At 38.4% G+C, this 14,500-nt stretch overlaps 3 protein-coding genes across 4 annotated transcripts; all 3 read left to right on the top strand.

The window, feature by feature from the left end:
• The first annotated feature begins 272 nt into the window (after positions 1-272).
• Positions 273-2,451, top strand: LOC132183380 (4-coumarate--CoA ligase-like 9). The gene is made up of 6 exons (XM_088516886.1): positions 273-1,266; positions 1,354-1,543; positions 1,628-1,752; positions 1,843-1,910; positions 2,018-2,120; positions 2,329-2,451. Exons 1-6 carry the CDS (start codon positions 778-780, stop codon positions 2,449-2,451), a joined length of 1,098 nt encoding a protein of 365 aa, XP_088373012.1. The 5' UTR covers positions 273-777.
• A 1,667-nt stretch (positions 2,452-4,118) lies between these two features.
• LOC132182480 (4-coumarate--CoA ligase-like 9) lies at positions 4,119-8,251 on the top strand. The gene is made up of 6 exons (XM_059595737.2): positions 4,119-5,253; positions 5,343-5,535; positions 5,724-5,869; positions 6,168-6,235; positions 6,336-6,438; positions 8,128-8,251. Exons 1-6 carry the CDS (start codon positions 4,252-4,254, stop codon positions 8,248-8,250), a joined length of 1,635 nt encoding a protein of 544 aa, XP_059451720.2. The 5' UTR covers positions 4,119-4,251; the 3' UTR covers position 8,251.
• A 1,134-nt stretch (positions 8,252-9,385) lies between these two features.
• LOC132180839 (Rubisco methyltransferase family protein) lies at positions 9,386-14,495 on the top strand. Of its 2 annotated transcripts, XR_009440199.2 has the most exons (13): positions 9,387-9,978; positions 10,055-10,130; positions 10,936-11,141; positions 11,253-11,339; positions 11,453-11,545; positions 11,677-11,831; positions 11,921-12,005; positions 12,088-12,174; positions 12,281-12,400; positions 12,853-12,954; positions 13,044-13,214; positions 13,319-13,406; positions 14,128-14,495. XR_009440199.2 is itself a non-coding variant. In XM_059593810.2 (12 exons), the coding sequence occupies exons 1-11, from the start codon at positions 9,577-9,579 to the stop codon at positions 13,209-13,211; spliced, it is 1,581 nt and encodes a 526-aa protein (XP_059449793.2). In that variant the 5' UTR covers positions 9,386-9,576; the 3' UTR covers positions 13,212-13,214; positions 14,128-14,495. The 2 variants fall into 2 exon arrangements, 1 of the variants encoding a protein (XP_059449793.2); XM_059593810.2 differs by lacking the exon at positions 13,319-13,406 and having other exon boundaries at positions 9,386-9,978.
• Positions 14,496-14,500: the final 5 nt, after the last annotated feature.

Genomic DNA, 14,500 nt, shown 5'->3' with positions numbered 1-14,500 from the left:
TTGAGGCTCGTACCTCTGGTTTGGTATTATGATGTAATCTGCTTATTATGATATGAAAGTGCAATATGAAAAAAAAAAAAAAAAAACTTTGGTTTCTGCCTAATGTCAAGCCATACCAAAGTCAACTACTCCCACTTACACAGGCACAGCATTCCTCAGTTGCCGAGCATATAGGCGGGAGACAGAAGGCAAAAAAAACCAATGAAGTAAGTGTAACAAGAACTCCTTGTGATCACAGTCAATTGTCTTCCAGAGCTCTTTCAGTGTTTCTCATGGACCAAGTGAAATCTTTCGTTGATCCAAGGAGCGGTTTTAACTCAGTAACAAAGACCTTCCACAGCCTCAGACCCCCCATGGATCTTCCTCCAGAAGACACGTACTCCTATATCAGCCGCTGCGTACGCTTTCTCTCTCCGACTCAACTCGCCCTGCCCCGACTCACTCGCTCTGATCAACTCGGCCACCGATCAGCGCGTCTCTTACTCCGACTTCACTCGCAAAACCCAAAGCCTAACTTCATATCTCCGCTCTGTCATCCGGCTCTCCAAGGGTGACACCGCGTTCATTCTCTCTCCGAACCTCGTTCAAGTTCCGATCCTTTACTTCTCGCTGCTCTCGCTCGGGGTGGTCATCTCGCCTGCGAACCCGATAAGCAAGATTTCCTGGCTGGTACGGCTGTGCAATCCGGTGATCGCATTTGCCACGTCAGCGACTGCTCACAAGCTCCCCACTCTCCGATTCAAAACCATACTTCTCGACTCGCCCGAATTCGACTCAATGATGATAAGTCCGGTACAGAAGCTAGACCGAGTTGAAGTGAGCCAATCCGATTTGGCAGCGATCATGTACTCGTCCGGGACCACCGGGAAAGTCAAGGGGGTGACGTTGACTCACAGGAATTTAATGGCGGTGGTCGCCGGTTCTTGCGCGAACCGGATGGAGAGAGAATCCCCCGACGTGCTCCTCTACACGGTGCCATACTTCCACGTGTTCGGGTTCGCCTACAGCATGAAGTCGGTGGCTCTAAGCGAGGCCCAGGTGGTGATGGAGAGGTTTGATCTGAGAAAGATGCTGAGAGCGGTGGAGGAGTTTAGGGTGACCCACGTGGTGCTTACCCCACCGGTGGTGGTGCCCATGGCCAAGACTGATGTTACGGACGGCTATGATTTGAGCTCGTTGGAGGGAATCACTTGCGGCGCAGCTCCGCTTGGGAAGGATGTCATCGCGGCTTTCGTGGCCAGGTTTCCAAGCGTTGTCTTTGTGCAGGTATATATATACAATGTAATGAACGAGGTTAATTATAATTTATATATAATAATGTATATTATAATTATAATTTAATTGGTGGTGCAGGGTTATGGGCTTACTGAAACAACGGGGCCACTGTTCATAACCGTTGGTCACGAGGAGAGTCTTCGCTGGGGATCAGCAGGGAGGCTTGGGGGAGGTTTTGAAGCGAAAATAGTAGACCCGGAGACAGGTGATGGTTTGCCTCCGGGCAAGCAAGGGGAGCTCTGGGTTCAAGGACCCTCAATCATGAAAGGTTAAAAAAAATGAAGAAAAAAACTGCTTGTTTTCGCAATGATAATCCATGGGAGTACTTTTAGTGATGTTTTACTGGGTGCAGGTTATGTTGGTGATCCCGAAGCAGATGGGTGGTTGAGAACAGGTGATCTTTGCTATATTGATAAAGAGGGTTTCCTCTTTGTTGCAGTTAGGCTCAAGGAATTGATCAAATACAAGGGATACCAGGTACATTATCTCGGTCCTACGTGCGCACTCTTGTTTTTCTCTTCATAATTATAATTAGGTCATGCATTGCTATATATATACATTCTGCAGGTACCCCCTGCAGAGCTGGAACAATTGCTTCAGTCCCACCCGGAAATAGTTGATGCTGCCGTGATACCGTGAGTCTCAACTTCCTTGGATTTAGCTTAATTTGCTCTAAGATATGCAGTACTCAGTACAAGTATATATATATACCTTATTAAAAGGTCATGCAATAAATTGGCAGATACCCTGATGAAGAAGCTGGAGAGGTGCCAATGGCTTTTGTAGTAAGACAGCCTCAAAGCAGCCTAAGTGGAGCAGAAATAATGGATTTCGTCTCAAAGCAGGTGCATGCCTTCAAGTACTCTGAAAATTAGCACAAGAATTAATATTCCTTGCCTGCCTGAATTATAGTCAATTAAGTCCCTCTCTCATACAAAAGTCAACGAATTATAGTCAATTCCGATCCTAATTTATACGTACAGCTTCCTTGGGCTACAGGATTTTGGGGATTTTGGAATAAACCATCTTCGTTTCCTCTTGATTATATTGCAGGTTGCACCGTACAAGAAAATAAGGCGGGTAGCGTTTGTCACTTCCATACCCAAGTCTGCAGCTGGCAAAATATTGAGAAAGGATTTAAGGAAGCTTCTTCCCCCAACCTCTTCTAGGTTGTGATATTTTTTTCCCGCCGCAATATATATAAAACATAAGGAACTCATTAATGGCTAGATTGCTGGAATTCAAGTTTGATTAAAATTTCTACCTATATATAATAGCTTAATTTGTGTAATTGGTGAAAAATAATTTCATTTTTTTTCTTTTTCTCTTCTTCATAACGTACCCTAAATAATATTGGAAGTATAAGTATAGTGATTAAATCTCCCATTTAAATTATTAATTACTATAACATCTCTAAATCCAAAGTTTAGGTTAAGGTATATATATATATATATATGTGTGTGTGTGTGTGTGTGTGTTGTAATAAATCATCAAAATAAGATATAATTTAATTTAGTAAATACATTCAGAAAATAATTAAGGCCTACCTTATGGTATACATGCAGTATCGGTTTAGTTTAACACTTTCAAATCATGCGGTTTGAAAAGATAATAATTTAGAATAATGTAGTTAATGAACACATGATTTTTTTTAAATGCACAAAAATACATTTTAAAATAAATTATTTGCCTGTTTTGCAAGTAGTTTTTAAAAATTATAATTTTTCAAATAAAATACTCTTCACGATTTCATTTAAAAACATATATTTGCCAGCTGATCGATGCGATATTTCGTCTAAAATCATATCGTGGGGCCAAATGCCCTTACAAATATTTACAAAATATTAAATACTCTTTTGGGCCATTTGACCATATTTCACCCATCACACTTTTGTTCTGTTCAACAGCAGATTTTACATCCTCTCTAGTATCTTTCATCCACAATAATTTTTATTTTTGTATGTTGGTGTGTCCCTCCAAATCTTCTCTCACAAAAAACCAAAAGACATTTCCCTGTCAATGCATTTTTCTGTCTTGTCCTCGTCAAAACAATAATTCCACGTACTAAAAGGCGAGAAACCACCAGCGATTATAGGCGCTCCCTCCGTTGCGGAGAGTTTAACTCAATTACTCAACCATTTTAAAAGTTTATTTGGACCACCGTTCAAAATTTTATAATTTACTTCCATTTAACTTTGGGTCCTCCCTAAAGTCACATAATTTGTGTTGGGCCAATTTAGGCTAAAATTATAAATCAAGTCAACTAAGCCGATCTCACATTCAAGGATGCTCGGCTCATTTCGGTTCCATTACTACCCTAATAGCATATATTCCTCAGCTGCAGAGCATATAGGCAGGAGAAATTAAAAAATAAATAAAAATTAAAAACCAATGAACTAGGTGTATAACCTAAAACAACCCTATTTTATAAGTGGAATCCTAAGAAAAATGATAGTCCCTAGCTATTACATTTATTATAATTTTCTTATAAATTAAATTTAATTATTTAACAATTAATGTAAACTTAAGAGATCAATAAAGAGTAATAATATAAAAAAAATTAGAGTCATCGTAGAGTCATTTCAAATGTGATATATTATTTAAAATTATTGTTAAATTCGATATTATCATTATGATCAATTAATAATTTTAAATATTATATTACATTTTAAATAACTCTAATCATCTTTATATTATTAGCCTATACTTTAAATATAAGAAAACTTCTATAGTATAATTATGACAATCAACAACCCTCAGACAAGAAACGGCAACGAAGTTAAAAGAAGATAAAAGACAGTTGATTGAGTATTTTCACGCCCACACCACATGTACAGGGCCAGAGCTGAGCCGACGGAAACACAGCTCGAAGCTCACCGACACCGAAATGGCAATTGTATATAACTGTTCGTTGTAAGCCAAACAAGTTCTTGTGATCAAAGTCAACTGTCTTCCAGAGCTCTTTCACTGTTTCTCATGGATCAAGAAAACTCTTCCGTTGATCCAAGGAGCGGTTTCAACTCAGAAACAAGGACCTTCCACAGCCTTAGGTCCCCCATTGATCTTCCTCCAGAAGACACTCCTATATCAGCCGCTGCGTATTCTTTCTCGCTCCGACACTACAACTCACCCTGCCCCGACTCGCTCGCTCTGATCAACTCCGCCACCGGTCAGCGCGTCTTTTACTCCGACTTCACTCGCAAAACCCAAAGCCTAACCTCATATCTCCGCTCCGTTATCGGACTCTCCAAAGGCGACACCGCATTCGTTCTCTCTCCGAACCTCGTTCAAGTTCCGATCCTTTACTTCTCGCTGCTCTCGCTTGGGGTGGTCATCTCGCCGGCGAACCCGATAAGCACCGAGTCGGATATTTCCTGGCTGGTCCGGCTGTGCAATCCGGTCATCGCCTTTGCTACGTCATCCACAGCTCACAAGCTCCCCACTTTCCGATTTAAAACCATTCTTCTCGACTCGCCTGAGTTCGACTCAATGACGATAAGTCCGGTACAAAAGCTAGACCGAGTCGTAGTGAGCCAATCCGATTTGGCGGCGATCATGTACACGTCCGGGACCACTGGGAAAGTCAAGGGAGCGGCGTTAACTCACAGGAATCTTATGGCGGTGGTTGCCGTTTCTTGCGCGAACCGGATGAAGAGAGAATCACCCGACATGCTCCTCTACACGGTGCCGTACTTCCACGTGTTTGGGTTATCCTACTGCCTGAAGTCGGTGGCTCTGAACGAGGCCCAGGTGGTGATGGAGAGGTTTGATTTGAGGAAGATGCTGAGAGCGGTGGAGGAGTTTAGGGTGACCCACGTGGCGCTTGCCCCACCGGTGGTGGTGCGCATGGCCAAGAGTGATGTTATTGACGGTTATGATTTGAGCTCGTTGGAGGGAGTCACTAGCGGCGGAGCTCCGCTCGGGAAGGATGTCATCGCAGCTTTCATGGCCAGGTTTCCAAGCGTTGTCTTTGTGCAGGTATATACAACTACAATGTAATCAATTAATTAACGAGGATTAATTATAATTTTATATATAATGTACATTTAATTTAATTGGTGGTGCAGGGTTATGGGGTGACAGAAGCAGCGGGAGGAATGTTCATAACCGCTGGTCACGCGGAGAGTCTTCATTGGGGATCAGCAGGGAGGCTTGCAGGAGGTTTTGAATCAAAAATAGTAGACCCGGACACAGGCGATCATGGTTTGCCTCCGGGCTGCCAAGGGGAGCTCTGGATTAAAGGACCCTCAATCATGAAAGGTAAAATGAACGTTATCATATCTTTTGAATTATATTTTGCACAAATTTCTAAAAATATCGTATCTTTAAAAATTATTTCTTTAATCACGGGTGGTCGCGTGACCCACCCCATTACCATATATAGCCTCAGACTTCTGATATGTACTATAAAAATCTCCATAGCACGTGATATGTTTTACTGGATGCAGGTTATGTTGGTGATCCCGAAGCAACTTTCGCAACTTTAGTAGCAGATGGGTGGCTGAGAACAGGTGACCTTTGTTATATTGATAAAGATGGTTTCCTCTTTATTGCAGATAGGCTCAAGGAATTGATCAAATACAAGGGAAACCAGGTACATTATCCCAGTTCTTCGTGCGCACTCTTCTTTTTCTCTTCATAATTTATGATAATTAGTTCACATATGTTACCTCCTTGAAGCACACCTATCTACTAGTTCGCATTATAAATTTTTTTAAAAAAAATTATTAATTTTATTAATTAAATGAAGTATAATATATAAAATATTTAATTAAAATACGAGATAAATCAAATTGATGACTTTTAACTTTAATACAATGTTAAATAAATATTTATCTAAAAAACTTAAAACTATAAAAAATGATTAATTTAATTAATTATCTAATCTACAGGTACCCCCTGCAGAGCTGGAACAAATGCTCCAGTCCCACCCGGAGATAGTTGATGCTGCTGTGATACCGTAAGTTTCAACTTCCTTGGATTTAGAAAGAACTTTTCTCTTCCTTGTATTTGCTGAGCAAAAAATAAAATAAAATAAATGTCACGCAATAAATTGGCAGATACCCTGATGAAGAAGCTGGAGAGGTGCCAATGGCTTTTGTCGTGAGACAGCCTCGAAGCAACCTTGGTGGACCAGAAATAATGGATTTTGTCGCAAAACAGGTCCCTACAAATTCTCTGATAATTAGCAATTAATTAATCTATACTACCATATGCTTGCCCACTTGCCCTCCTATAATTTAATTAGCTTAGGTATAGTTTGTCCATTTAGATCTATTGTGAATAAAAAAAAAAATTGTGCCCCTAATTTAAGAAATATTATTCTTAACATACTTATCAAAAAGACAAATGGAGTTATAGGTTTCGTGCACTCAGAAGGCAAACGTGCCCTTTGGAGGAGGGACGGCAATTATATTAATGAAAATTTGTTAAGGGACAATGCAATTATAGAGTACTTACTATTCAACAAACAAAAGACCCTTGACCCTTTCCAAAAAAAAAAAAAAAGACCCTCGACTAATATTTTATATGGAGGAAGCGTGATTTACGGACAGAAGGTATATTCAAGCCAAGTTGCACAATGCTTGTGAATAAAAACAAAATAAATAAATAAGATGTTAGTAGTTTTATTTATTTTTTTTCAATGCAGGAGTATAAGTAGGGAAAGGAAAATTGAAGATAACTTATTTACACTTCTTTGTGCCCATAATAAGAATTGGCCACATAGAATTATTACATCAAATAAAATAAACACCAAAATACTAGATTATTTAAGTTTTTTCAATTTTGTTTTTATAAGATTGTGAGGGGGCTAGGGGTGGCCGCGCGGCCAGCCACCTCATGGGCTGGGGTGGCCCACGCAGCCACCCCAGGCAGATTTGGCGGCCATCTAGGGTGGCTACGCGGGTGGGCCACCCTAGATGGGCTGGGGGTGGCAGCACGGCCACCCTAGCCCCCATCAATCTTCTAAAGAAAAAAACAAAATTAAAAAAACCTAAATAATCTAGTGTTTTGGTACTTATTTCATTTGGTGCAATAATCCTATGTGGCCAATTCTTATTGGTGGGTACAAAGGCTCCTTCTAGAAGTTATCCTCAAATAAAATTACATAAACCTAAAATATGAAAGGGACAGCGTCATTCTAAAAACAGTTGAAAATGAGTCAAATAAATTATCCGACTCATCAAATGAACTGATACTGTCAAAAAATTAAATTTCATACCAGCAGAAAACAATATCAACACGAACTCCTGCTAGGATTACAACATAACCATCAGTAATCGGTTGTGGACAAGAGGGCTGGCAAAACAGGTACTTGACAAATAAACAAATAACCATTTATTCTATGCATGTAATTATTTTTTATGACGCCTAAAATAATTTTATTATAAAAATACATGTATAGAATAAACGGGTCATAAACGAGTTAGGTTAAGTACATATTTTGCCAACTCTGTCACAAGATAACATGACCCCAAAAAAAAAAAGCCAGTACAAGACTGTCTCCGGTACAGATTGTCTTGTGCTTGCGCGAAACATGTTCAACTTTTTTTGATTTTTTTTTTTTTTTTTTTTTAAAAAAAAAAAAAAGGTTGCAAATATCATCATTACTAGATATACCAAACACCATTATTATAAAAAAATTTCCCTTCTCACCCGCCAGGCAGGGAGTCCATGGTCTTTTGCTTTTTTTTTTTGCTTTTTTTTTTGAAAGAACCATGGTCTTTTGCTAGATAGTATTTTCTGCTCTTTCAACTTCCCACATATCATCATTACTAGATTATACCAAACACCAGTCAATATTTTTGTTTGGAAATTTTACTATCGATCTTCATTTCCTCTTGATTGCAGGTTGCCCCATACAAGAAAATAAGGCGGGTAGCGTTTGTCACTTCCATACCCAAGTCTGCAGCTGGCAAAATATTGAGAAAGGATTTAAGGAAGCTTCTTCCCCCAACCTCTTCTAGGTTGTGATCTTTCCTCCCCACCCCACACCCCCCCCCCCCCCCCGGCAATATAAAACACAAGAAACTCAATAATGGTTAGATTGCTGCAATTCAAGCTTGATTAAAAATTCTACCCAGAATAGCTTGATTGATTTGTAATTTGTGTAGTGGTGAAACAATAATCTCGTGTTTTTTTTTTTTTTTTTTCCTTCTCTTCTCCATTTATACTTCCTGGTTCAAGCATTTCTTAACCCGACTCAATGTATACCAAAATATAATATTAAATCGACCAATTTAATTAAACAAATTAGAACTATTAACCCTAACTCACTAATTTAATATTAGGTCCATGGGTCGTGTAAAGAATTTGCCAGTCCTTATATTACATGTCGAGTTTAAATCGTGTCAAAACGTGAGTACTACAAAATTATATAGGACAACAATAACTTAACTCATTTTATTAAACAGGTCAGACTCCAACCTTAACCCGCCAATTTCATGTTAAATTGATATTGAATTCGTCAAATTTGCTTTTGTCCAAAAACTTCCAAAATGACGAGGCTCATCTCATCAATTCATTAGAGAAGGGATACGTGAGAGGGATATAACTTATATTTGAGCTGATGATACAAAATGTTATCAATGGATATATTTGTACTAATATCAGATCATGTATTTTCTTTTTTCACATGCTATTACTTTAATAGGTTTGATGGGTGATATTATTAGTCAATTACTACTTAATTGGTCTAGATGTGTTGCCAGTAACTCTTCCAAAGTTGATCAAATTAATTTTTTTGCGTTACATATAGCGTCTATTTAGTTTAACACTTTCAAAATGTATAGTTTGAAAAGATAATAATGTTAAATTGCAGTTAGTGTAAACATAAATTTTAAAGTGCGCGCGAAAATACGGTTTGACTTTTACGATCACACATTTTTAAAATAATTTTTTTACGACGTAATTTTTTTAAATTATAATTTTTTTCAAGGGCACTCACAAATAAAATATTTTTCACAATTTTATTTAAAAACATATAATTTGGCATGCGATATTTTGTTTAGAATCGCAGGGCCAAATGCCCTTACAAATATTTTCAAGAGCAGATTTTACATCGTCTCGGCTCTCACACCCACAAGTTTTTTTTTTTTTTTTTTTTTCCCTCCAAATCCATTCTCATAAAACACCAAACGCCATTTCCCTGTCAATCTTTCCCTCTCTTATCCTCAGCAAAACAATAATTCATTAATTCCACGTACCTAAAGAAAATATCTAAAGATTCCAAACCACACTTCCTCTGCTTCCTAAACCCTGTACATTCTTCAACGTCAAACCCTAAACCTAATTGCCCTAATGGAAGTTTGTCCTATACACGGTAGTTGCATTTCGTCTCCAATTCGCTCCTCTCCTTCTTCTTCTTCTTCTTCTTCGGATCGTCCTCTCTCGGTTCTCTCTAGGGTGTCAATCTCAGCTCGGAGGAACCCTAGGCTCGTGTCTTCGTTCAGATCGGCTCGCCGGAGAAATTTGTGCTCGGCGCAGAGCTCCGAGACGTTATTAGCCGGAAAAGATGGGAAGCCGAAGCGTCGGGAAGTTGTTAGCAAGAAAGATGAAGAGGAGGAGGTGGAGCTTAGGGACTTGAAATCTTGGATGCACAAAAATGGGCTCCCTCCTTGCAAGGTTGAGCTCAAGGAGAAACCCTCTCACGATGCGAAGTTCAGGCCGATACATTATGTGGCAGCGAGCGAAGATCTTCAGGTGGGATTTTTATGGCGCTTTGATTGGGTTTGGTTTCTGATAATTGGTGTATTTAGTTTGTTTGTTGATATTGCAGGTGGGTGATGTTGCATTCTCTGTTCCGAATTCGCTGGTCGTGACGCTTGAGAGGGTTTTGGGGAACGAGTCTATTGGTAAGGTGCAGTTTCTTGTTTTGGGCCATTTGTTCTTCTTAGTTTTCAATATTGGAAGTGATATATTCGTGTTATTGGGGTTTTCAGTGTTTTAGCTGGTTGAGATGGGTGCACATTTTTAATTGGATTGAGTTAGAGATTATGAACTTGAAAGAGTAGTAGAAGTACTCTACCTGGTGCACTCTTGCACTTTCATACCTGATCTGCAGTTTAGTTTCTTACAGTTAAATGCAGATGAGATTCTAAGCGGAGTATATGTTAGCTACGATGCTAAGAAATCTTCAAGTAAATTTAGGTATAAGGTGCATTTGGGTATGCATTTTAAGGGAAAAGAAAGTATTATGATGAGATGAATGGTTATTTATATGTGGCGTTTGATAAGGGAGTCTTGCTATATGTAACTCAGGGTAAACCTCTTGCATCTTTTGTGGTGGAGTTATATGATAGACATTGAGGTGAATAGGCAGGATGTGGGGTGAGCACAGGAAGAGCTCATTGGCTCATTGCTCTGAATCTCTTGGAAGTGAGGATTGGAGACGGATTTGATTGCTATCCATGAAATCTTATTTTGCAGACTGAGAACAGCGATGTTTCTTAATTTAGGAGGATACAAGTTCAATGAATAGGTATTATGGGCACATCTATGTGTCCATGCATCTGTTCCTCTGGTTGACATAGCCAATGAGGTTTGTGTACCATGATTAACTGTGGTGTTAACATTCTTATTTAAAGCTCAAGAATATTGGATAAATGAAGGCTTTATTCATCAATTTAACTTGAATCGGCTACTTGATCCTTCATGCAGCGGAGTTATTAACTACAAACAAGTTGTCGGAATTGGCATGCTTGGCATTGTATCTGATGTATGAGAAGAAGCAGGGAAAGAAGTCTTTCTGGTACCCATACATTAGAGAGCTTGATCGTCAGCGAGGGAGGGGACAGCTTGCAGTGGAATCTCCCCTTCTATGGTCAGAAGCTGAACTGGCATACCTGACAGGCAGTCGGACAAAGGTACTTTATGCTCTTCATTTAGCTGTTGATGAATGCTACTAAAACCCAGTAAACTTGGCTGAATGCTTAATGGTTGATATAGCTTACTGCATTCTGGTTGTGATGAGTTAGGTTGAAGTTCTTGAAAGGGCTGAAGGAATTAAAAGAGAGTACAGTGAGCTTGACACTGTCTGGTTTATGGCTGGGTCTCTGTTTCAGGTTATCTTCTTGTACATATTTGTCATGCACTAAAAAATAACACTTCTTGTGATTTTGAGTCATGATGTGATATCATTGTGATCATTTTTTGTGCTTTCCTTTTTTGGTTGCAGCAATACCCATATGATATTCCTACTGAGGCTTTTCCATTTGAGATATTTAAACAAGCGTTTGTTGCGGTTCAGTCCTGTGTGGTACATTTACAGGTAAATTTCAACCTGTTTGGAATTTTTCACCCCTATACTTGGGAAGCATCAGCTTCTATTTGAGATTTTTTTTTTTTTTTTTTTTTTTTTAGGAGTACCCAAATTGATAATTGACCCCATTTTCAATTCAGAAAGTTAGTTTAGCGCGGAGATTTGCTTTGGTTCCTCTTGGACCACCATTACTTGCTTACAGAAGCAAAAGCAAGGCAATGTTATCTGCTGTTGATGGTGCTGTTGAACTAGTGGTTGACCGCTCATACAAGGCTGGGGACTCCATTGTTGTTTGGTATGATATTTCTTCACTTAAGATTATGTACCTTCTTTTGCTGCTTTGGCGTCTTCTTTAAAAAAAATTGAATTCTGTATCATTTGCAGGTGTGGACCACAGCCTAACTCAAAATTGCTTTTAAACTATGGTTTTGTTGATGAAGATAATTCTTATGATCGATTGGTAGTTGAGGTAAAATCTGGATATTTGCTATTTGTGGTTTTGATTTTACTTTTCAATAGTGTTGATGTACTTTATATGATGTATGCTCCAGGCTGCTTTGAATACTGAGGATCCTCAATACCAGGATAAAAGGATGGTTGCACAAAGAAATGGAAAACTATCAATTCAAGTCTTTCATGTATGGACTCAAAGATTCATAGGTTTATCTATGTATTATGGAGGGGATGGGAGTGGGAAGGCTATCTTCGATAATCTATGAGTTATTTAATGTGTTCCTTCTGCAGGTGTATGTGGGGAAGGAGAAAGAAGCTGTCTCAGATATGCTTCCTTATTTGCGTTTGGGCTATGTTTCGGATCCTTCTGAGATGCAATCTGTTATTTCTTCTCTTGGTCCTATTTGTCCAGTAAGTTTGTCTCATCAAATTCGCTTTTAGGATGAGTTCACTGTTTGTCATGTGATGGATTTCAAGTTTTAACTTCATTACATAACTTTGAGGACCATTAGCCAGTGCTGGTTTGGTCAATTTATATCGAGCTTGCTTTGTGCAGAGATATATGAATTTTAAGATGGATTATCTGAGCAACACTGATTTCTTCATGTAATAACCTTATTAGCTGTGTTTCAAAGCATGTTTTAGTCTTCTGTGTGATCCTCTTTTTTTATTTTTTTATTTTATAATTTATGGTTGTCATGAGAGTACATAGGGCAATGATATGATATTGCGATAGCATATCTATGCCTTTGTATTTATGAATCCTCAGAGTTATGTGATTATCAGTGTCCTATATTTTAGTGATGGAGAATGGATCTTCTTGTCTCATAGCTTCTTATGGTCTCATTTTCTGAATGTTACAGGTGAGCCCTTGTATGGAACGAGCAGTGTTAGACCAACTTGTTGATTATTTTATGGCACGGTGTGCTGCTTATCCTACTACATTGGACGAAGACGAGTCATTGGTAATCTTGGCTTTAAATTTGTGGTTGAACGGTGATAGATATAATTCATTGTTTGCCTAGTTTTTGTTGATATTTTGTCTATTCATTAGTTGGCGGACAGTAATCTGGACCCAAAGAAGCGAGTTGCTACTCAGCTTGTTAGGTTGGAAAAGAAAATGCTTCATGCATGCCTGCAGGCGACAGATGATTTGATAAGCCAGTTACCGGATCACACTGTATCTCCATGCCCAGCTCCATATGCCCCTTTATTGAAATAAAAGGTATATCTCTCTGTGTGTGTATGTGTCCTGCATCCACACGGACACGTGTATTGCCTCAATCTTGTTCATTGCAATTGTGTTGATCTATATTTAATGTTTTACAGAAAATCCAAACTCCTTTGTATTCTTGCAAATTTTTTGGAACTTTGCAGTACTTGGGTATATCAGTTCAAATGGAAGAACATAATCCAGGTTAGTCAATTAAAATTTCATGAATCTAATAGGCTGTGAGAACCCAAGTCGATACATAGCATTTATCCACCTATAGGGCAAAAATCCTAGCAAATCACCTAAAGACCTGGACAAAAATTAAACTGCTGGACCCCTTGATCGTGAACTACAAGTTTCCATGTTCTGAATCCCAAACCAATTTAATGAATTTAACCAAGAATTTGGAACAGCGATGAAGCAATTCCTGGAAATTACATAAGAGTAGAACATCAAAAAGAACTCTTTGCAGTGACCTAAAGTCCTCTTAGAAGATGCAAGATTTTGTTGTAAATCTCAAAAATGAAAAGTTTGAAACCAAAATTTTGGTTTTCAGATGCCTGGAGTGTGAGAAGGCCAATCAATGGCTTGTGTTACTTGATGTTCTATCAAGGAATAATAGCAAGGAATCTGCTGTATAATCTGTTAATCCTGATCATTAAACTCGTGGATGGAAAACATATGAGTTGTTTATTGGACACATAGTACTTTTTTTTTTTTTTTTTTTAATCTTGTAAAAGAAGGTTGAAATGGCAGACTGACATTGTGATTCGTTAGTTAAATCAAATGCCAAAACTACTAATTAGGAACACAAAATTGTTCTGAAGTGATTCATTTTTGTCAGATAAAATTGATAAACTGACAAGATTTCTCTTTCAATGATCAGTACTTGTACCCTAATTAATTTCCATTTCTTATTTTGCAGCTGCTTCTAAAAGGCTGGTAGCACTAGCGCAACCAACTAAATGCGAAATAATTGGTCACAGCTGTTAAAGAGGGATAATCATGCATTTTCAAGAGAGTGCAAGCTCAGAACTCTAAATTTTATTGGTTCTTTGGCATATTATTCCACTACCTTCCCCTTCACCTTCCCTTTGCTCTCACCACTCCTCCTTTCCTCAGAATGTGTAACTGAATCTGTAAATGGTCGTGGGATCATATCACTGTTAATGAGAATAGAAAAAAAAAAAAAGAATACATTGATTTTAGGGATGCGTAGATATTTTTAGTTTTCATGTTTCTTTGTAAATGCTGTTATGAATGACCAATCTTATCCAATCATTTTTGCTGTAATTTGT

Source organism: Corylus avellana, chromosome 5 (assembly GCF_965113065.1).
Source record: "Corylus avellana chromosome 5, dhCorAvel1.hap1.2, whole genome shotgun sequence".
NCBI lineage: Eukaryota > Viridiplantae > Streptophyta > Magnoliopsida > Fagales > Betulaceae > Corylus > Corylus avellana.
This window is presented reverse-complemented; position numbering and strand designations above follow the sequence as displayed.

Bases quoted from the DNA above. Each gene is read 5' to 3' on its own strand.
- LOC132180839 (XM_059593810.2), top strand. From the start codon at position 9,577: ATGGAAGTTTGTCCTATACACGGTAGTTGCATTTCGTCTCCAATTCGC. The intron at 12,006-12,087 runs GTAAAATCTGGA...TGTATGCTCCAG, and splicing joins ATGATCGATTGGTAGTTGAG to GCTGCTTTGAATACTGAGGA. The intron at 12,401-12,852 runs GTAAGTTTGTCT...TGAATGTTACAG, and splicing joins CTCTTGGTCCTATTTGTCCA to GTGAGCCCTTGTATGGAACG.
- LOC132183380 (XM_088516886.1), top strand. From the start codon at position 778: ATGATGATAAGTCCGGTACAGAAGCTAGACCGAGTTGAAGTGAGCCAA. The intron at 1,753-1,842 runs GTACATTATCTC...TACATTCTGCAG, and splicing joins TCAAATACAAGGGATACCAG to GTACCCCCTGCAGAGCTGGA. The intron at 1,911-2,017 runs GTGAGTCTCAAC...ATAAATTGGCAG, and splicing joins GTTGATGCTGCCGTGATACC to ATACCCTGATGAAGAAGCTG.
- LOC132182480 (XM_059595737.2), top strand. From the start codon at position 4,252: ATGGATCAAGAAAACTCTTCCGTTGATCCAAGGAGCGGTTTCAACTCA. The intron at 5,870-6,167 runs GTACATTATCCC...TCTAATCTACAG, and splicing joins TCAAATACAAGGGAAACCAG to GTACCCCCTGCAGAGCTGGA. The intron at 6,236-6,335 runs GTAAGTTTCAAC...ATAAATTGGCAG, and splicing joins GTTGATGCTGCTGTGATACC to ATACCCTGATGAAGAAGCTG.